The 23,246-nt window shown below is 37.4% G+C and overlaps 2 protein-coding genes and 1 long non-coding RNA gene across 10 annotated transcripts; all 3 read right to left on the reverse strand.

Annotated features, from left to right (window-relative positions):
* Positions 1–3,229: 3,229 nt before the first annotated feature.
* LOC127838304 (protein CutA homolog) lies at positions 3,230–23,189 on the reverse strand. Of its 8 annotated transcripts, none has more exons than XM_052365958.1 (7): positions 23,093–23,189; positions 12,026–12,171; positions 11,407–11,466; positions 10,296–10,341; positions 7,328–7,377; positions 6,512–6,554; positions 3,230–3,799 (listed from the first exon to the last, which is right to left on the reverse strand). In XM_052365958.1, exons 1-7 carry the CDS (start codon positions 23,150–23,152, stop codon positions 3,713–3,715), a joined length of 492 nt encoding a protein of 163 aa, XP_052221918.1. In that variant the 5' UTR covers positions 23,153–23,189; the 3' UTR covers positions 3,230–3,712. The 8 variants fall into 8 exon arrangements, with proteins under 8 accessions (XP_052221918.1, XP_052221917.1, XP_052221916.1 ...); XM_052365957.1 differs by lacking the exon at positions 6,512–6,554 and adding an exon at positions 6,576–6,618; XM_052365956.1 differs by lacking the exon at positions 6,512–6,554 and adding an exon at positions 6,784–6,826.
* On the reverse strand, positions 3,963–6,498 carry LOC127838305 (uncharacterized). Its single transcript, XR_008029764.1, has 3 exons — positions 4,382–6,498; positions 4,254–4,307; positions 3,963–3,973 (listed from the first exon to the last, which is right to left on the reverse strand). It is a non-coding gene; the product is annotated as an uncharacterized LOC127838305 (long non-coding RNA).
* On the reverse strand, positions 13,860–18,252 carry LOC127838303 (actin-binding Rho-activating protein-like). The gene is made up of 2 exons (XM_052365952.1): positions 17,359–18,252; positions 13,860–16,748 (listed from the first exon to the last, which is right to left on the reverse strand). The coding sequence occupies exon 2, from the start codon at positions 16,626–16,628 to the stop codon at positions 15,942–15,944; it is 687 nt and encodes a 228-aa protein (XP_052221912.1). The 5' UTR covers positions 16,629–16,748; positions 17,359–18,252; the 3' UTR covers positions 13,860–15,941.
* Positions 23,190–23,246: the final 57 nt, after the last annotated feature.

The following is a 23,246-nucleotide window of genomic DNA, read 5'->3' on the forward strand; positions in this document are numbered from 1 at the left end:
ATTTCAAATTAAATGAAACAACTTTCGTTTATTTACTGGTACGTATTGCGCTGAACTTTTTTTTTCCTCGTTCATCAACGCTTTATCTGTTAAAAAAAACCTGCATGCGTAATAGCTTTAATTTGTGGAAATATCTTAAAAAGACCTTTTCACGTTTTGATAAATTGAGAAAAATCTAAAAAAATGTCTAAGATTCGTTGTAGTTATGATATTTGTGAGGAAATAGTATTACTGAACATTTACGATGCTCTAAAATATCTACATATGCATCTTTTGACGATTTAAAAACCTGATCATTATAAAGCGTTGCAACGCGAAACGATTGAATAATTTCGAGAGTTCTGTTGTTTTCGTTTTATTGTGTGATACTACGAGGATTGCTTATATAAAGTATAAAATACATTTTTCATTGTATGAGCACGAATGGCCGAGTGGTCTAAGCGGTTAGACTTTTACTCCAGAGGTCAGTGGTTCGAGTCGAGTTGAAAGTTTCTTTTTATGCCCCCTTTCGAAGAAAGGGGGTATATAGTTTTCGCACTGTCCGTCTGTCACACTTTCGTGTCCGCTCTCTATTTCAAATACTTTTCATCCGATCTTTACCAAACTTGGTCAGAAGTTGTATCTAGACAATATCTAGGTCGAGTTCGAATATGGGTCATGCCGGGTCAAAAACTAGGTCACGGGGTCACTTAGTGCATTTCAAGGATTTAGCATGGTAAAATGCTCATGACTTCTATCAAAGCGTTGGCTATAACTTTTGCATTATTGAAGATAGAAACGTGATATTTGGTATGCATGTGTATCTCATGAAGCTGCACATTTTGAGTGGTGGAAGTTCAAGGTCAAGGTCTTCCTTCAAGGTCAAAAAAAGAAAATTCAAAGCGGCGTTCTCATGAAGCTGCACATTTTGAGTGGTGGTAGTTCAAGGTCAAGGTCATCCTTCAAGGTCAAAGGTAAAAAAACAACAAATTTTTATTACAAAACGGCGCAATAGAGGACATTGTGTTTCTGACGAACACATCTCTTGTTTTTTATTTAATTGTATTCTTGTTTTTTTTACTGGAGCTTTTGAGATCAAATGTTTACATTTATCAATATAAAGCATGTAATTACAAACTTCAATACATGCCACAATCTGTGAAAAGGCATCTTTAAATATAACAGCGTGTAAATTGAAATGAGCCAAGTGGTGTCTCTGGTCCCGACAATGACAGACACAATCTCGATTTGTTCATGTGAGATAGCCGCCTTACCGCATCAAACTTGGTTGTGGTCATCTTATTGTAATTTTGCTAAAATTGAAACACAATATTGCTACAACTTATCAAACCAAGCAGAACAATTCCATTCGAATGAATTGGAATGATATAACTGAAATGGATTAAGTCCAGGAATCCATGAAAATTCACTTCGGCCAGTAAACGATCAATTGTGTTGACATATGAATTTTCTAACTTATACGGCGACTAAATAGGTACAATGGGTAATTTAAATATTGCTTTTACATGTAATTCAATATTTACAAACAAGACAAATCAATACCAATAATTGCAATTAGGCCCGAGTTGAATCTTTAGTAGGTACCGGTAAGTACATTTATCTGAGTATTGTCTGTGAAAACACACTCGCCAGCACGAGCCGATTTGATCGCATAAAATCCTAAGGACACAAGTGAATTCGACAATATGTATATCTGCCGTAGCGGATCATTGGTGCTTAACCCATTTATGCCCAGTGGACTCTCCTATCCGTCTAAATTATATCAATTTATTTCCAAAATTATGGATGTCTAGTATATTTATTTCTGTATTTATAATATTTTTTACAGAAATTCCTTTAAGCAAACAGCGCAGACCCTGATGAGACGCCGCATAATGCGGCGTCTCATCTGGGTCAACGCTGTTTGCCAAGGCATTTTTTCTAGACGCTAGGCATATATGGGTTAAGTGGTAACGCACTGGCTCCACAACCCAGGTGTGGTGGGTTCGAGCGATCTGATTCCGCACGCCCGTATACAAGGTGCTTCAACGCGTTCATTAAAATAACAAGAAACGCCACTGGAATTGGGCTTCACCCGTATCTTGTATCAAATAACTAACGTCTGCTTAGGGGCGATGTCCATATGGGTCGTGTTCTGAGAAAACTGGGCATAATGCATGTGCGTAAAGTGTCGTCCCAGATTAGCCTGTGCAATCCGCACAGGCTTATCAGGGACGACACTTTCCGCTTAAACTAGATTTTCGGTAAAAAGGGACTTCCTTTAAACGAAAAATACAATTAAAGCGGAAAGTGTCGTCCCTGATTAGCCTGTGCGGACTGCACGGGCTAATCTGAGATGACACTTTACGCACATGCATTATGCCCAGTTTTCTCAGAACAAGACACATATGGTAGACAAAGGATAGGCACCTGAAGAACTAAACTGTACACACACCGAACGCATATGCCGAAGGCTGAATGTCAACAAACATGAAACTTTGCGACAAGTCAAGTGATTCAAACACAATATACATAGTCGTATGAATTACCCAATGTAATGCACTTATTGTGTAGGTAATACTATACGCTTATTACACGTATGCGTATCTAAACTCTTCGAAAATCTCGACATCGGATTTAAAACATATTTGTGATCATCATCGCGCTGGTCAATAACATGATTATTGACATGATGATATGTGTACAGTCGTATACTGTTGTAATGCACTTCAAGAAGTGTTACTAGTACACATTGTACAAGTTGTCTTTTGAAAGTAGTACAGGTCTTTTGCACGTGGTATTGGTCTTGTGCACGTGGTACTGAAAGTCTTGAATGTAGTTTTGGTCGAATAATTGTACGTAGAATTCAACACGTAGAATTTGCCTTTTGCTTGAAGTATTGATCTTTTACACTAAGTATTGATCTTTTACACTAAGTATTGATCTTTTACACTAGGTATTGATCTTTTACACTAAGTATTGATCTTTTACACTAAGTATTGATCTTTTACACTAAGTATTGATCTTTTACACTAGGTATTGATCTTTTACACTAGGTATTGATCTTTTACACTAAGTATTGATCTTTTACACTAAGTATTGATCTTTTGCAAATAGCAATTAAAGTCTTTTGCACGTAGTATCGGTCTTTTTCACGTAGTCATGGTAGGTTTTTTGCACATATGCACAACCGATAAGAACCCGCGGAAACAAATAACAGAAGTTTGCTTAATAAACAACATAAGTCATATTATTGAGTACGTTTGTAATCGTTTATTCAGATCTAAAATACAATGGATTATACTCGTTTTACGAGTGTTAATGTTGTCTGCGAAACATTAAAACCACGGGCACTGCATACGAATTGCATTCGTTTTGTTTACTTTCCCGTGACATTAACAAATCTAAACATGATTTACATTCACCAAAATGTAGTCTTTAAAAAATACTGATCAAAACCAGGGACCTGTCTTATTAAATATCGTACTGCAAATTAAAAATATTAATCAATCTAATGAGAAGCAAACTCGTGAACAAATAATGTATTATAGGTTTATTTCCTGTTTCCTGATAATTCCCGTATATCTTTCACGTGTCTCCTAGCTTAAACAATATAAGCCATATTTTCTGATTTTTTTTAAACTTAAGATTCAGTCGTAACTTAAATTTGTCGTAAGATTTTTTAATAAGACGGGACCTGGCTGTCTATTCAAAAGTCATTGATTGTTCACTGTTATTTGTCGTCTCCTTTGGCTGGAACGACGGGTTTGTTCACGGTGTCTCCGATCCATTTGAGGTACGGCTCATTCCCGTCCTCAATCTGAAAGATATTGCCAGCAGTAAGCTAACTTAATCTTAAACATCCATCCGCTACCTGCAGTAAGCAAACTAAATCTTAAACATCCATCCGCCACCAGCAGTAAGCTACCTTAATGTTAAACATCCATCCGCCACCAGCAGTAAGCTACCTTAATGTTAAACATCCATCCGCCACCTGCAGTAAGCAAACTAAATCTTAAACAGCCATACGCCACCAGCAGTAAGCTAACTAAATCTTAAACATCCATCCGCCACCTGCAGTAAGCTAACTTAATCTTAAACATCCATCCGCCGCCTGCAGTAAGCAAACTAAAACTTAAACATCCATCCGCCACCTGCAGTAAGCTAACTAAACATTAAATAACCATCCGCCGCCTGCAGTAAGCTAACTAAATCTTAAACATCCATCCGCCACCTGCAGTAAGCAAACTAAATATTAAACATCCATCCGCAACCTGCAGTAAGCAAACTAAATCTTAAACATCCATCCGCCGCCTGCAGTAAGCAAACTAAAACTTAAACATCCATCCGCCACCTGCAGTAAGCAAACTAAATCTTAAACATCCATCCGCCAGTAAGCTACCTAAATCTTAAACATCCATCCGCCACCTGCAGTAAGCTAACTAAATCTTAAACATACATCCACCACCTGCAGTAAGCTAACTAAATCTTAAACATCCATCCGACACCTGCAGTAAGCAAACTGAATCTTAAACATCCATCCGCCACCTGCAGTTAGCAAACTAAATCTTAAACATCCATCCGCCGCCTGCAGTAAGCTAACTAAATATTAAACATCCATCCGCCACATGCAGTAAGCAAACTAAATCTTAAACATCCATCCGCCACCTGCAGTAAGCAAACTAAATCTTAAACATCCATCCACCACCTGCAGTAAGGTAACTAAATCTTAAACATCCATCCGCCACCTGCAGTAAGCTAACTAAATCTTAAACATCCAACCGCCACCTGCAGTAAGGTAACTAAATCTTAAACATCCATCAGCAACCTGCAGTAAGCAAACTAAATCTTAAACATCTATCCGCCGCATGCAGTAAGCTAATTAAATATTAAACATCCATCCGCCAACTGCAGTAAGATAACTAAATCTTAAACATCCATCCGCCACCTGCAGTAAGGTAACTAAATCTTAAACATCCATCCGCCACCTGCAGTAAGGTAACTTTATCTTAAACATCCATCCGCCACCTGCATAAGCTAACTAATTCTTAAACATCCAACCGCCACCTGCAGTAAGGTAACTTAATCTTAAACATCCATCCGCCACCTGCAGTAAGCAAACAAAATCTTAAACATCCATCCGCCGCCTGCAGTAAGCAAATTAAATATTAAACATCCATCCGCCACCTGCAGTAAGGTAACTAAATCTTAAACATCCATCCGCCACCTGCAGTAAGGTAACTAAATCTTAAACATCCATCCGCCACCTGCAGTAAGCTAACTTAATCTTAAACATCCAACCGCCACTAGATATCCATTAGGGGACAGTCTGTACACACATTGCCTGCTTTAAAGACGGATTTATGTGAAGTGAAGGTGTGTGTGCGTGAGAGAGGTGAAGTAAAAAATAGTATATTAAATTCAGTAAGTGCTTATATTCATTTCAATTATATTTCAACATATATCTTCCAACATGCAAAACAGACAAAACAAACTGATTTTACCGGCATTTTAATATTCAAGTTATCGAACATGTCCGCTTCTACTTAACATTTAACCGCGCTTGTATTAAGTAAATGTTGTCAAACGTCTATATAGACAAAAAAGAGTCATGTCACGTCATATTTAAGTACATGAATGTTGTGAATCTACTTTTTGTTGTTGATGTGAATAGTATTCCCTTTGAATCGTCGAAACTAGGAATGACCATCCCACAGAGTGTCGCTTTCAACATTTTTTTTTCACCACTCAGGAATTATGACGGACCAAGCCAGAGATTGTCGCCTACATCCATTGGTATTCCTCACTCTAAAATATGGACGGACCAAGCGCCAAATAGCCGCTTGCATCAACCGGTGTTCAAAACTCTGAAACTAGGACGTACCAAGTCACAGCGTGCCGCTTACATCAATTGATAATCCACACTCTGAAATTTGGACGGACCAAGCGACTGAGTGCCGCTTATATCAACTGGTATTCCACACTCTGAAATTCGGACGTACCAAAAGGTCACATAACCCCAAACCGGAACACCTGTTGATATTTAGCACACATTGTTCAGTGCATGCTGCATAGGATTTGTAAAATACATTGCAAATGGTTGGTTTTGGCATCAATTTGTAGGTATATTTGTAAGCATTAAGAAAAACCGCCATTTTTGTGCTCTACTTTTTCTGTTGATGATTCCCGGCTTTGAAAGTAGGTCATACTATTTGAGCCTAAAATGGTCGCCTGCACAGCTGTCAAAACCGGTGTGCCTATTCTAACGTGAATATTTTGAGTTACAACGTATATAATTTAATGACATCCATTTTTTCAAACGATTATGCATTTATCTTTCTAATGATGTATGATGATATAGTGGGTCATTGCTTGATCATGGTAACAATTGATATCGAACTTTAACTATTTTATATGTAATATAGAAGGAAATTAATTGCGCACGCGTAACCAAAAGAATGAGTGCCGCTTACATCAACTGGTTTTCCACACTCTGTATTTGGACAGACCAAGCCACAGACTGACGACTTACCTTTGCGCTGATCACTTCAGCACAATCGTATGGATGGTTCTCCCTGCACAGACTGACGACTTACCTTTGCGCTGATCACTTCAGCACAATCGTATGGATGGTTCTCCCTGCACAGACTGACGACTTACCTTTGCGCTGATCACTTCAGCACAATCGTATGGATGGTGACGACTTACCTTTGCGCTGATCACTTCAGCACAATCGTATGGATGGTGACGACTTACCTTTGCGCTGATCACTTCAGCACAATCGTATGGATGGTGACGACTTACCTTTGCGCTGATCACTTCAGCACAATCGTATGGATGGTTCTCCCTGGAACAGACTGACGACTTACCTTTGCGCTGATCACTTCAGCACAATCGTATGGATGGTTCTCCCTGGAACAGACTGACGACTTACCTTTGCGCTGATCACTTCAGCACAATCGTATGGATGGTTCTCCCTGGAACAGATTGAACAAAACAACATACAGAATGGGCGAATTGAATTTATGATCCCTCGAGTCCAACACGGGCCTGGTGAACACTTGCATCTTTGCAAATACATATACACATACAATTTAAAACGGTGGGCAATGATTGACTGAGCGCTTTAAAAAATATTTCCCTTCCCTTTCTTATGCTAATAAAACGTACTATCTAACAAAACACTCACTCTAATTTCCGCAATAAAGTCAACGCATTGAAATAGAAAATGAGACTAACGCATAATATTGGCGAGTAAAAAAGTATTTGTTCGAGCTTAAAAAAACACGTACGTGTAGTTTAACAACCAAAAAAGTTACTATAAAAATAATTTCTGACTTGATCTTACCGCACATATTTTGACAGATCTGGAATTTTCTCACTCGAGGTTTTGATCATCTGCAAAGGGAGTAATAAAAAGAAACACTTTTAGTGTATGTGTATGTATGAACACCCCTGGGCATAACGCCTAAATAAACCAGAGTTTGTCACAGTAACACCCGCGACGTCGCGCATCGGGTAAACCCTTTCCCACTCAGAAGTAAATTGAAACAAGAGGGCCTGAAAGGCCCAAAGTCGCTCACCTGAGATAACAAGATAGTATTGGGACAAATCTTCTGACAAAGTTTCACGAAGATCGGAAAATAAATGTGGCCTCTAGAGTGTTAACAAGGTTTTACTAAATCCATATAAGGAAAAATGCCCCGCCCCCTTGCAGCCATGATTTTCAACCAACCGGCAGCATTTTTGAACTCATCCAAGATATTATCGGGATTAATCTTCTGACCAAGTTTTATGAAGATCGGACAGTAAATGTGGCCTCTAGAGTGTAAACAAGATTTTACTATAGCCATATTAGGAAAAATGCCCCGCCCCGCCCCTTGGAAGCCTTTTTTTTCAAGCAAACATAATTATTTTCGAACTCATCCAAGATATCATTGAGACCAATCTTCGGACCAAATTTCATGAAGATTGGACAATAAATGTGGCCTCTAGAGTGTTAACAAGATCAAAGACCTATAGAATACACAGATTGTAAACTTCGCGCCTTATCGGGCTATCTCGCGGCGGGGTCACGTGGTCGAGAAACTGATAAGAACACTGTTATCTATAGGTCTTTGACAAGGTTTTACTATAGCCATATATAGCCATATAAGGAAAAATGCCCCGCCCCTGGTGGCCATGTTTTTCAAGCAACCAAAACCATTTTTGAACTCATCCAAGATATCATTGGGACAAATCTTCTGACCAAGTTTCATGATGATCGGAAAACAAATGTGACCTCTAGAGTGTTAACAAGGTTTTACTATAGCCATATAAGGAAAATAGCCCCGCCTCTGTGGTGGCCATGTTTTTCAGCCAACCGGCATCATTTTAAAACTCGTCCAAGATATTATTGGGATGAATCTTCTGACCGAGTTTCATGAAGATCGGACTATTAATATGGCCTCTAGAGTGTTAACAATATTTTACTATAGCCTTATATAGCCATATAAGGAAAAATGCCCCGCCCCTTGGCGGCCATGTTATTCAAGCAAACGTAACCATTTTCGAACTCATCCAAGATATCATTAAGACAAATCTTCTGACCATATTTCATCAAGATTGGACAATAAATGTGGCCTCTAGAGTGTTAACAAGGTTTTACTATAGCCATATTAGGAAAAAGGCCCCGCCACCTGGCGGCAATGATTTTCAACCAACCGGCATCATTTTCGAACTCGTCCAAGATATTATTGGGATGAATCTTCTGACCAAGTTTCATTAAGATTGGACAATAAATGTGGCCTCTAGAGTGTTAACAAGAGTTTACTATAGCCATATATAGCCATATAAGGAAAAATGCCCCGCCCCTTGGCAGCCATGTTTTTCAAGCAAAGGTTACCATTTTTGAACTCGTCAAAGAAATCAGTGGGACAAATCTTCTGAGCAAGTTTCATGAAAATCGGAAAATAAATGTGGCCTCTAGAGTGTTAACAAGGTTTTACTATAGCCATATAAGGAAAAATGCCCCGCCCCCTGGCGGCCATGTTTTTCAACCAACCGGCATCACTTTCGAAGTCGTCCAAGATATTATTGGGGTGAATCTTCTGACCAAGTTTCATGAAGTTCAGACAATAAATGTGGCCTGTAGAGTGTTAACAAGATTTACTATAGCCATATATAGCCATATAAGGAAAAATGCCCCGCCCCTTGGCAGCCATGTTTTTCAAGCAAACGTAACCATTTTCGAACTCATCCAAGATATTATTGAAACCAATCTTCTGACCAAATTTCATGAAGATTGGACAATAAATGTGGCCTTTAGAGAGTGAACAAGGCAAATGTTGACGTCGACACAACGGACAACGCACGACGGACAAAAGGCGATCACAAAAGCTCACCATGAGCACGTTGTGCTCAGGTGAGCTAAAAAGGCTTTATGAAACACGCATAAAACCAGAACAGCCAAACCTACGAGTAACTCGCAGGCTGTTTATGATTAATGCTGTTTGCTGCTAAACAGTATCTTAGAAGCCTTTAAAACTCGAATCGATTAAGAAAGGTCTGTAGTCTAATTCGATTTTCTACTAGGGTTAAGCATTAAAAAGTAAAATATTGTCACAAGAATTCTTCGAAAATAGTTCACAGGGTTTCACAATAGACGTATTAGAAAAACTACCCCAACACGGGCACACCATCCTTTTGAACAAACCACAATCAAACCACACTAATTTTCAAACTCATTCCAGATAGCATAACAATGCATTTTTTTATGTTCTGACCAATTTTCATGAGCCGGACAAACATATGACCTGAAGACTGGTCAAATTATTTTCCTTTAGCCAGATCACGAAAACTGTCCAGCCTCATGGCGTTATGCTTTTCGATGGACCGGAACCATATCTTACAACTGCGACTTTTCTTTCATTTTACATAGTAACCCAGCGTTTTACCCCTTGTGACCCTGATTCAAAATGGGCCTATATACTGTTGCTTGTTAGGACAAATGTTCTGAACACGTGTCATAAATATTCGACAATAAGTTTGGTCGGTTTAGAGTTTTCAGATCTTTTTCTTAAATTTGACAAGATTACCTATATTTGTATTTATTATTGCGAACTCGACAGAGTAATCATTAGGAGAAATGTTCTGATAAAGTTAATCTTGTTCTTTTATTTGACCCATTGGCCTAGCTTATGACCCAACATGACCCAGTTTTACATTCGACTAAAATATCATTGGACAATAAATGTGACCTCTAGAGTGTTCAAAAGCCTTACACTATTAAAAGCAGTTTGATTAACTCCGATATGGGCCTTGTATCTTCTACTTACCAGAATGAGTTCGGAGTCCTCATTGACTTTCCTCTCCCACTCGTATCTGAAATGTGAACGAAACACGTGCTTGAGTAAGTACGCAATCGTCGTACTATGTAAGCACTCTGACTTGCAATCCATTCATCTTCTTTCGATAACAAAATCAACATCCGAAATACTGTATATTAAGCAGCACAAACGTGGGAACCTTTTTCACAATAAATACAAAATGTAAAAAACTAAAAATTCAATTATGATTTCACAGTATTATATTTTATGATTATAACGGTATAAAAGTACATTAATAAATTATATTGTCAACACTATACACATTCGGATCGGACGTATGAATATACTCTTTGTTGCATTTGATTCTTGTTCGATTTTATCGAAGGACAGATTTCTTGAGACAATAGTAAGATTCCCGATTGGAGCCAATACGATCGGTGTCTTCGAAAAAGATCCTTGTAATTCCCATATAAAAATTGCCCCCCCCCCCCCCCCGAGAGACGGACACGGCATCCATTGCAATGCGATTGCATAGTCTAACACTACAATTATTAAAAAGCAGCGGCACATGACCCGTCTGAATTCTGGAAGGCCCATAGATTTTCTGAGAAAACCCATGTTTCCTCTGTACAAGAAGTGTTGACAGAAATAGTGTGCAAACATCGAAAAAAAGTAGTTTGTTTCCCTGATTGGTTTCTATCCCTGAATGCGGTCTTCTTAACCCATTTATGCATAGCGTCTAGAAAAAAGGCCTTTGCAAACAGCGTAGACCCAGATGAGACGCCGCATGATGCGGCGTCTCATCAGGGTATGCGCTGTTTGCTAAAAGGAATTATTGTAAGTGATATTCTAAATATAGATATAAATATACTAGAAATCTCTAGTTTTGGAAATAAATTGATCCAATTTAGAAGGATGGGAGAGTCCACTAGGCATAAATGGGTTCAATAAGAGAAACGCGCTCTGGGGAAAATGGCCACAATACAAGTATTGTCCAAGATAAGCTTGAGCGAAAACGAAGAAATTCCATTTCAGCGGAAAGTGTGGTGCCTGGTTAGCCAGTGTGGACTGAGTAGGCTAATCAGGGACGATACTTTACGCACGCACGTTAAGTACTTACACGGACGTCACGGATGGAATGATATTCACACAGGCCGCCAGTCTTCCTCGAACGATGCCACTGTAACAGACAATCGTGAAACATCGACTATTTCCGGAATCCTCCGTAAGGCATATTTAAGCAATAAATCGTCTGCGGATCCAGCGTGTGTAACAAACACCATAAATGCACGTCAGTATCAGTCGAGCTTCAGTAAAGCGTGTATGCGTCGAATTTTATTCGATAATACATACGAGATCAATTTGAAGTTTATCCTCAAAATTTTCTACATCTAATGAAGTCGAAATCCAAATAATTTGAGTACAGCAAAATTTAAAATGACACAAAATGTAAAAGATAAAAATAAGTAATCTAGTACAAAATTTGTCTCAAATATACTTAGACTATTGTGACTCATATGCTTCTACTTGTCGCATAAATACTAAATAATTGAAAATTGCAGCTTTAATCAAGTACGCAAATTAGGGAGAAGTGCAGGGACTCTACCTTGGGTCCTAATGTAATGCAAAAGGACGTCATATACAGGAACTTCTATATACATACACAATAACTTCTTATAATTTATTTTTTTTAATTAATTTAATTTTTAACTTTCAGTTTCAAATTTCCATACACGTACTGAGCAAGTTTCTTGCCGACGTCCATATTTGGTACGGTGACGAAGGCCATGGAGTGAGTGCCGGAAACGTAACTGCTTGCCATGCTGCCTAGAGAGCGACGGAGGACGCCAATAACGCTGGACATATAACAACAACCCAGCAAGACCTGCGGACATTTATGCATTGTAATTATTAAACGGTGTTCGTCACCTTTAGGGAAAGCTGGTAGGCCCACTGCCGCGTGTAAGTGCACGCTGTACGGCAAAAGAGGTGTTTTTGTTTAAAGAAAAGTATTATAACATGCTTTAATTACACAAGGCGTTAATGAAATACTTAAGCTACATCACAATATCTTAAATTATATAAATGTACTCATAAGTTGTATGTTGATAAGAAAATTAATTAAATCTCAGACAATATTGGCCACTTGTTGTTGATTTATTTTTTCAAAATAAAAATTCGTTCCGATGGAAAATTATAGGTAAGTATCAATATTCGTGCATTCACTTTAAATTAAGCGGCGGAAGTATTATTATGTTTATTTCAGGATTATCGAATACAACGGACTCTTCAGACCCGATCAAAACAGGGAAGGGCACTGATTCCTTCTACGAATACAATTGTTCAATGATGGTCTCCCTTGACATTCCAAAGCTTCTCCCTAAGCGTTGTGCGATACCCGTGTTAGTTATTATAATGACCATTGATGTAATTATCCAGTTGCAGGAACATTCGGGATGGTTACGTGGCTTATCAGTGCACGAATATCTCCCACCGCATCGGGCAGCTGTTTAAACATGTGTTACAGTAACGCACCACACATATGGTTCTACTTTTGATAAACTGACTGGACTTAACCAATCCCCAGTTTATGATCAGGACATCAGAACGTATACATTGAGGCCTGACATTTTTTGGCTTGTTTTCATATAGATCTGATATGATTGTCAATGCGTGCATACATTTTTAATTAAGTACGTGCATGTTCGTTGATGTGTCATGAACACGTCATTAATCTGTCTATATACATTTTGCAATATTTTGAATTTAATGAAAATAAATTACACACGGATATATTGCCAGCCATATTATTAAATGTTACATGTATACCAAGGACATCTGCTGGCGTAGTTGAACAGTCGCAACTCAATCCTAAACGAATATCATCTCATGTATTTATCCCCCGCTACCCCTCTCCCCAGCTGCTACCCCGTCCCAAATACCCTCAAAATTGTCCATTTGGTATAAAAATTGTCAAAATAAATAAAATATATACTTCGATAATTTTGACGGGGTAGCAAGAGAGATGTGGGAGAGGGGCAGCAACTTATAACGAGTGCCAGTGATGTATAATTGGTCTCCTTACGCAAAGACTGAATGATCGGGAAAACCAATGATAAAGAAATATAGGACATTGTAGATACGCGGTCTTTGTTGAGCACTCGCAACTAGGGAGTCGCTTTGCGATGAAATTGTTGCAATGTACCCTCAAATAGAACTTCTTAGTTATACATGTACATTATACATGTGTTCACTCTGCATGCAGCATGCTTCCAAGTTCCCGACAACAAGACCACTCAGAGAGGCGGGCCCGATTCTGTTTATGATAAGGTAGTTAAGATAGTTCTTGAAAGTTCTTCACGGAAACAAGTTTTTTCTCGTCCTCACCTGTTGCAATGCGCAAACATGTACTTAAATGACGTCAGAGATATGTTGCTTTAGTTCCATTGTCGGCTGGTCTTTCCGCTCAGTGGCAGGGCAGAATTCGTTCAGAGATATTACATGTAACTATTTCTCGTCTGCTGGTATTCGTTTTGCGTCTGCGTAGGTGGAAGAAATAACAGACGTACGCGCTGTTGTTTAAATGCTTTATTTTAATAATATTTGAGTCAAAAACATTTTAATTGTTTAAACATTTTTTTTTCAATTTCGATATAATCATATTTTATCCAGACAACTAAATGTACGTATCGTCAATGTAACACATCAACAAAAACACAATTAAGGCACAGCAGTTTACATCATCGTTTAAGACAATAAAATACGAAGTTTAAGCATATTTCTTAACAGAGTAAACGCGTCTGATGTTTTATCAATCTGTGTACATAGTCACAGCTACACGAAAACTATACAGCCTACAAAAGACGCTTGTGCGTTTATGCACATTATTGATTCACTCTTCTGTTATACAAAATCTGACACTTTATTCGTAATTCCATTCGGGACACAATGACTAATGCATATGCGAAATTCTCATTTGAATTCTGATGATGTGCACCTTACATTTCCAGTTTGTCGTGAATTTTGCATAAAATTTTACATTGTTTTCACCAAATAGTCTTCATACATTTTAGAACAAAAACCATTTAATAAAACACAATAGCACCTGCATACTTTTATCACCATAACGTTTTTGTCTAGTTGATGATGATTTATCCTAGTATTATCGGTATATTGAATGCTCAGTGCAAAAAATGGCATTTTATATTGATAAAAATAACAAAGTCAATACCGAGTAATGTTTGCATTAAGTCATCAGAACTGAATATTGCTACCAAAATCAACTGTTTAAAATATTCGATTTCTTTCAAAGAATGTGTTACCTTAACATCTCAGTTTACATCAATGTATAAAAAACAACACCTTAAGATTGTAAATGTTGCTTACACCATCAAAACCTCTTAAATAATAATACTACTACTAATAATAATACTACTAATAATAACAAACATAAAAATAATATTTATAATAATAACCTACTACTACTACTTCTACAACGAATAATGATAATTCAAACATAAATGATGATAACTATTGTGAAGGTGTTGGTGATAATGGTGGTGATTAACGTACTTTTACAAACAAAACATTTATATGAGAACAAATTACTGTCACATATAAACAAACAAAACATAACAAAAACGTATTTACATTGGAATCATAATAACTTAAACTTTGAATGTACTAGTATATCGAAACCCAGCGAAGCTTCGTTAACACAAAACATTTAGAAAAACAAACAAAATATGAAAGAACTACGACATTTATATATTCATATAAAAAATAGAATACAGCTTTTTCAACACGGTTATTAATTAAAAAAACGCTCATGAATCGTTTTGATTTTAAAAAAAGCAACTCAGTTAATACAGAATCTAGCGATACAGTACTTTCTAAATACCGCATAGTGTCCTACCATAATGGCCTTAAATTGTTTTGCGTATAAAGGAATTCTCTACAGAGCGAAAATCTAGTTATGGCGGAAAGTGTCTTCCCCAATTAGCCTGTGCGGACTTAAAGACTTATCTGACAACACTTAACGCACATGCATTAATCCCGGTTTTCCAATAGGCGTGGTTCAAGTATATTATAACTGAATACGTATTGAGAAATACGGGCTCGTCTGATCCAAGCTTTCTCTTAAAGCCAAGCAACACACTGAACAAAAACGTTTACACTAAAGCCGACAAATAAATATTTTGACACGCAGTGTCTGGTTTATATTTATAAATAATAAGTCTCAACTCCCTTTTGGGCTAGTCTAAACTTGCTCCGGTCTATGTTTGACGAAAACGTAGGAAGTTGCCGGTTAGAAGGGAAACAACCCATACGGGAAGGCACATAGCAACCAGTCTTTTGTACTTTTCGCTCAGAAGCCTCGTTGGTAGTTCAATTCGTACCGAAAAAGGAGCAAAACGTAGAAAGAATGCATCGTGTAACACTAAAAAGAATAATAATAACTTTGCCCTTGAATTATCACATCTTTTCAAACAAATCAAAACGGGAAGTCACTAAGAGATCATCCGACTCTAAGTAACTCACAAGATTAATTTCCGACTAAGAAAATGTCACGATTTTTTTATAATCCGTGTACCATAGATATATATGTCCTGCGACAAGAAAACGAAATTATCACGAATGCACGTACATACAAGATCACTTGCACTTCTGTCTTTCTCTCTCCTCTTCTTGAGTCTTGTTGAAGGCAATAAACTTTAAGTTTAAGTCGTCTATAGTTGGCACCTTCAGTAACGTGATAATCACGTGATCGTCCTGGCGTTGGTAGAGCATTTCCCCGATAAAATCTACGAGACCGTGTCGTCTGGCTCGTACGAGCAGACCTACCAAATAGTCGTTGATCCGTTCGTATGCTAGGAAGAGTTTCCCGAACGTTATACGGTACGTCCCGTCCGCTTGTGGCTCGCCTATATCTCGTATAGTCTCGCAGCACTCTACGATATAATTGGCGATGTTATTCTTCGCCTTCTTTCCGCGATACTCCGTTAGCGATCCTTCAACAACATTGCCATATTTGTGGTCTTCTTTTGTCAATTTCGTCCGCTTATCTGCACCTTTCCAGACCGCTTTAGCGTTTTCAAGGACATTCTTGTACTGATTGCGATTCTCACCCCAGAATTCGCTGAACGGGTTTATAAGTCTGTCGACCTCGTGGTGATCAATTCTTTTCTGCCAAAAGTCCTTTGACTTTTTCATACCGTCTTTTTCCACCATCCCGTTTCGAACTTTTGGCGGGAGTGATCCCTCGCGTGACGAACACGCGGAGCCTCGTTTTGGAGGCGCGACAGCCTCGTTATGGTTAAGTTGCTCGGTTTCGTTCGTCATGGTATCAAGCGAATAACTAAGCTGGCAGAATTAAAGCGAAAATACAAAAATGGTCTGCACTTTTTCTAATAAGTCCTCCTGAGAAATCTTCAGCAGACGTTTTGCGCGTTGCAGTTAGTTCTGGAAAAAACAGAATAAAAGAAAATAAATAATCGTTCAGGTCCATCACCGATTTTTTTTTAAATTAACGCCATACAAACATAGATATTTTGAATCCCAAGGTTCTATAATATTTTAATTGATTGCACATTTAATTTTATAAACCGGCGAATAGAACGTTGTTTGAACACATTGACAAAATGGGCTGTAAGACTACTTGTTTTCCAAACAAACATTTCGATTAAACATATGTTTTAGATCGATTCTTTTGAGATCACATAGCGTATCGAGATAGTCTCAAGTACGCGTATTAGGTAGAACCAGTACTTTATATATTTTGGTGTAATAAGAAAAATATCTGCTGTTGATAAACAATCTACTTAACGTCGCATTTATATACGTAAATCATTTCCGGAATTCAAAAAAAATCATCAATAAAATGAGCTCCAACAAAACAAAACAATTTATACTATTTCAAATAAAATAATATAAACGAAAAAAGCAACAATATTTTAATAATCAAGTATCATTTAAATTATTTTTTCAAACTCGAACAAGAAAGCTACATTTTAATAATATATGTAAGGTTATCTTTAAAGATAGTCAACACGAAATCTCTAAGCTAGCTTACCTGTGGAGATGCAAACGTATCCAAGCTCACTGATGCTCACGGCACACCGATAGGTAACTTATATCAGCGAAATTCCAGGTAAAGGTCACGCCGCATATATTCGGCATATTATTCTTCCAACATGCAACCAGTCTAGGAAACTAGTTGCCAGCGGTATCGTGAGGCATGCTTACGAATTACAATCGTAATACATCGACTATCTTCGGAACCACCCGCATGATAGCTCTATTCGTAACTAGTGGTAAGATATATACCTGGTTTGGCAAAACATGACATAAGACACATTTTCGAATAACGCGGGTCAAAAATCTCATTTCGTCTTTTAAATGGAACTTATAAGCACAATACTTTTGAAATATCAAATTGAAGTCAAACTGGCAGATTTCGGTTGCCTATTCAGGTTTTTAGAATTAATTTCCTGACAGGTCTGGCTGATTGCGGCAATCATTTGTGGTTAGATAATTAACCAATTTATGCCGAGTGGACTGTCCCTTCCTTCTAAATTGGATCAATTTATTTCCAAATTAGGGATGTCTAGTATATTTATTTCTATATTAAGAATATTTCTTACAGAATGATGCGGCGTCTCATGTGGGTCTTCGCTGTTTGCCAAGGCCTTTTTTCTAGACGCTAGGCATTTTTGGGTTAAATAATTTCCCTTGTATCATTACTATACTATTTCGGTAGTGTTTGATTCTCATCTTAAACGCAATACTATGTTATCTACGGTTATCGAATGTCCATCATGTCTTCCCCTGACGATTACCGGTAAGTGACTGACATCCTATACGCTGTACACAGACGCAGTGATATGGCAAACGTTTTGGGGGATTTCTCTCGAATCAGCAAATGAAATATTCGAATGTATTTATTCGGGTCTGCTAGCGTTACATAAAGGTCATTTCAGGAGAAAAGCTAACAACCACGCCGAAAAATCGATTAAATCGTCAAAATACTACGACAATATCCACCTCAAAAAGATAATGTAAATGAAATTTATAAAAACAGTTTAATAGTTAATTATATTGTCTTTCGAATAGATTTAATAAACTAGAATAACGCTGACAAAGAAATGTAATTGACTTCTAAAGTTGTAAACTATAACCTAAGAAGCACTTGCAAACTGGTATACACGCTCAGGCACAGGTACGGAAAGTTCCGTGGGGATGTTATCGGCTCGGAAGTCTCTAGAAAATCAGAATCGGATGCCAAGAAACAGTTGTGAATGGTGCCAACAGAGTCGTTTACCTCGGCAGATGAAATCAACAATGCTATAATTCTATGAATAGATATCACAGACACGGGAGTGGTTTCTCAGCATTTATATTTTTAATGGCTACAGATGTTTTGATAATGTTGAGATGTTGCAAACCCGTGTTATAGTGCAAGGAAATAGCAAACATTATGGTAATATAGGCAGATAAATCGAACACATAAGTTGAAATCGAGATAATTTAGGCTGATGTCTCACCTCCACTGCCGACTATGTAGTTAAGGTTTTACAATGTTGGATCTTCTTTGAGGTCTTCTTCATACATACGAATTACTTATTTGAATATCTAAATCAGAATCAAGCTACGCCGTTTAACTATTAAATCTGTCTGTTTTTTTCTCTCACTATTTTGTATTATGTTTTTATTTTTTTCCCGGCATGTTTCAGTAAATATCGGCGGTCAATTGTCATAGGGTGAATAATTGATTAGGTTCCATTTACTGTCCATATTCAACAATTATCTAAATGGTAGACATTAACAGAGATAAGTTTCATAATTACAATGTTTAATAATATGTAAACAATATTAGATAAAAGTTCTTAGCAGATCACACGCTTAAAGCAGTTTTATGCTTTGTCGAAGCAACTAACCCCCATGTATTTTAGTAACGGTGTGTTGTCCGAATTCTTAAAGGGTAATTTTCTTGATTGTTTTATAAAAGAATGTCAAACGAAAATAAAAAACCCAACCATATGGAACTAAATATATATAAACTTAACTTAATAACAGTTACATTTAGAAGCTTGAAATGCAGAATATTTATAAATGGTCAGTTATGGCTCTGACCGTAATTTTACAAGTCGACACCGTTACGAAGAAAATTTCATCTACCGCACGGGAATGATACGGGGATACAACTTTTTCCGAAAAGTTAACATTCTTTCAACCTTTACGTCATAATTAAGCAATGAAAAGAGCGCGAAAAATGTTAAAATCATCAAAAAGTAAGTAAACAAGGGCTGTTTGTAAAACATGCATGCCCCCCATATGGGCTGTCCGTTGTAGTGGCAGCCATTGTGTGAATACGTTTTTTGTCACTTTGACCTTGACCTTTGACCTAGTGACCTGAAAATCAATAGGGGTCATCTGTGAGTCACGATCAATGTACATATGAAGTGTCATGATCCTAGGCAAAAGCGTTCTTGAGGTTATCAACCGAAAATCATTTTACTATTTCGGGTCACCGTGGCCTTGACCTTTGACCTTGTGACCTCAAAATCAATAGGTGTCATCTGCGAGTCATGATCAATCTACCTGTGAAGTTTCATGATCCTAGGCATATGCGTTCTTGAGTTATCATCCGAAAACCATTTTACTATTTCGGGTCACCGTGACCTTGACCTTTGACCTAGTGACCTCAAAATCAATAGGGGTCATCTGCGAGTCATGATCAATCTACCCATGAAGTTTCATGATCCTAGCCATATGCATTCTTGAGTTATCATCCGGAAACCATTTTACTATTTTGGGTCACCGTGACCTTGACCTTTGACCTAGTGACCTCAAAATCAATAGGGGTCATCTGCGAGTCATGATCAATTTACCCATGAAGTTTCATGATCCTAGGCGTATGCGTTCTTGAGTTATCATTCAAAAACCATTTAATATTTCGGGTCACCGTGACCTTGACATATGACCTAGTGACCTCAAAATCAATAGGGGTCATCTGCGAGTCATGATCAAAGTACCTATAAAGTTTCATGATCCTAGGCCCAAGCGTTCTTGAGTTATCGTCTGACAACCACCTGGTGGACGGACCGACAGACCGACCGACATGAGCAAAGCAATATACCCCCTCTTCTTCGAAGGGGGGCATAAATATTGAACGTACTTTTATTCAGTGTCAACACCGTTCCTCCATTTTCTTTGCTATTTCCACTTCCTGTTCTTTTATGATTTTCAAATATTATGTATTCTTAGATGCCACAAAATAATGTGTGCTTAATGTGTTTTTGAGACAAGTAGCATGCTGTTTGTGGATGGTCAAATGCCTGAATGTCATCACCGTTACAGTCCACACCGTAACGCTGAATGAGTATCGGTGATGACAACATCGTAACGGTATGCACAAATATATACACACATTATGGTGTGAATAAACTTCGTTTTCATATCGCCGATTGTTTTTCAAACAACATCGCAAACTTAACATGGAAATTAATCCGACAAAAATGGAGAATTAATACAATTGGAATCAGTTCTGTCAGAATTCCCGAATGTCATCACCGTTACGTTTCACACCGTTACGCTGAATGAGAAACGGTGTTGACAACATCGTAACGGTGTGGAGAATGCGAATAAAGTTCGTATTCATATCGCCGATTGTCTTTCAAACAACATCACAAATTTAACATGGAACTTATTTGACATACTTCCTAACAAAAAACACGATGCGAATAAACAAGAATATGAAAGTTTAAGATAATCTGTCCACACCGTTACAAATGTGACAACACCGTTACGCCGCATAAAAAAAGACTTTTATATACATTAAGATTCAACAAAAACTGCAAACGTTAACATCATCAAGTCTTCAAAAAGGTGTCCAATGAAAGAAGAATTTAGTATATAAACATGTACCCAAACATTTTATAGAAATTCTTAAAGTTGTAAAACGTAATTAAAATGTGTATTTACACCGTTACGCACTTAATGTTCTGATAAAGTCACTGATGATTTGGAATTGATGTAATAGCCACTCATGATCCCTTTATACAATGAAACAACGCCAAAAAATTCATTTAAATTAAGTTGAAATAAAATAATATTATCAAACAAGTATTTATGTCCGTAACGGTGTTCTCTTCACAGCTTTTGACGTGCGTCAAATAAGCCTTCATAATCGCGATCTGGGTCACATTAGGTCGTGCCCAGCTTAGATTGACGTCCGTCTGACATGTACCTAACTGATAAACGGTCTGTCGACACTGCTTTACTAATTGTGTTTTTGAATATTTTTTATTAAGAATGGAACCTAATCAAATATTCACCCCATAATCAAACTTTTCAATGGTAACCTGATTTACTATTATTAAGTGCACATGTTTTTGAAAGTACTTGGCAACTATCCTACTTAAATCAGACGATGGGAGAGAGTGACCATAGAAATAATCTTTTGACCATTCCACGCGCAAGGTCGCTGGATTGTTCGTCTGATTTTTCCGTAGTAAATCGGTTTAGATTTCGTAATCCTACTTAGATGTCGTCATAGTTATAGTTACAGTCATTGATTTAACAGACATGATAAGTTAAAGCGTGAAACATTTCAAACTATTCGATGAAAAAAATCTTAAATTGTTTATAAACGTTTCTATTTCACGTCTTTGTCGATAAGTGTCCGATTTCGGTAAAAAAAAATACTTACGTTCATAGTTTTAAATAAAAACATAGAAAGAATTATTAATATAAATTCTAAGCTATGTAAGGAAGTTAGACCGAATCTTGAGACCATTCGCTAGAAAAAACAACACAATATGACTGTAAGCCGAACATCAAATGTACATTCATTAAATTATTGATTGATACATTCACCCATGCATACATATAATTATTCATTCGTCCATGAATATTCATTAATCAAAATCCGACCAAACTCTGTCCTCAAACGTTAAATATGGATTAAGACATGTCGGTTAGTTTCAAAGATTTGAATCAGTTATCAATTACTACTTTATCATAAAAACAAATAACTAAAACACTCTTGTTTTTCGGACTCATTTTTTCAAATTTGAAATTCTGGTATAGTATTCTTTATCTGTGTGGGCTTCGACGAGTTTTAGGCAAAACATAAGGAAACATGACTTTAAGCACAATATAAAAGAGGCTACATATAAATCATTCTTCATCAGTGTAGCATTAGAACCAAAGATCTATACATGTGTATAGACCGTTGAAATAGACTTGAGTTGTTGTGATAACGTCATATAGGGATTTAATTGGTCCTGATGGTCGTGTTGCCAGTTGGTGTTATCTGTCGTGGGAGTACAACATAAACTGTAGCGATATTTTGGATCTAGGATGCACATGTGCCCCCCCCCCCCCCCATACACACACACTTTACCCATTATTAAGAAGAGCCATTACTGGCATTATGGCGCCCATTATGTTATCATGGGTTAGTATTCCTTCTCAGTTGAGGGGCACCGCATTCATTAAACAATCAGCCTTCAGTATTTTTAGATCATATGGAATGCACATACAACAAATAAGATGATGTGGGGTTTGCATTGGGCTCGGTAATTGTCGGTAATTTACAAAAACGTCACTAGGCTAATGCTATGGAAAGAGAAACAACGATTTACATAAAACGTTTCACCATTCACCGAGGCCATCATAATATTTACCTTCTATTTACCCCTATAAATGGAAACTAAGTGGTCTCAAGCAAACATAAAATAGCGCTAGGTTTTTATTTACACCAGAATCTGCTTATACACATTGCTTATCACATAAGTTCTTACCAATAAGCCACCAAAATACCAGATAAGAGTTCCTACTTTCGATTTGTGATTCAACAGCATTTGGCCGTACGAGAATTGATCGGTAATTTCCGTTAAAATTTCCTTTATGCATAACCGGAAGTGTACGGCAATTTCCGTAAAATCAAATCTAATC

Source organism: Dreissena polymorpha, chromosome 7 (assembly GCF_020536995.1).
Source record: "Dreissena polymorpha isolate Duluth1 chromosome 7, UMN_Dpol_1.0, whole genome shotgun sequence".
In the NCBI taxonomy this organism is placed as follows: Eukaryota; Metazoa; Mollusca; class Bivalvia; order Myida; family Dreissenidae; genus Dreissena; species Dreissena polymorpha.

What these genes read in the sequence shown, in the direction of transcription:
- LOC127838303 (XM_052365952.1), bottom strand. Translation starts at nt 16,628, where the DNA reads ATGACGAACGAAACCGAGCAACTTAACCATAACGAGGCTGTCGCGCCT.
- LOC127838304 (XM_052365958.1), bottom strand. Translation starts at nt 23,152, where the DNA reads ATGCTGTTGAATCACAAATCGAAAGTAGGAACTCTTATCTGGTATTTT. An exon ending in AGGACTCCGAACTCATTCTG is followed by an intron (nt 7,378 to 10,295) that starts GTAAGTAGAAGA and finishes CTCCCTTTGCAG; the next exon opens with ATGATCAAAACCTCGAGTGA. An exon ending in CTGAAGTGATCAGCGCAAAG is followed by an intron (nt 3,800 to 6,511) that starts GTAAGTCGTCAG and finishes AATATCTTTCAG; the next exon opens with ATTGAGGACGGGAATGAGCC.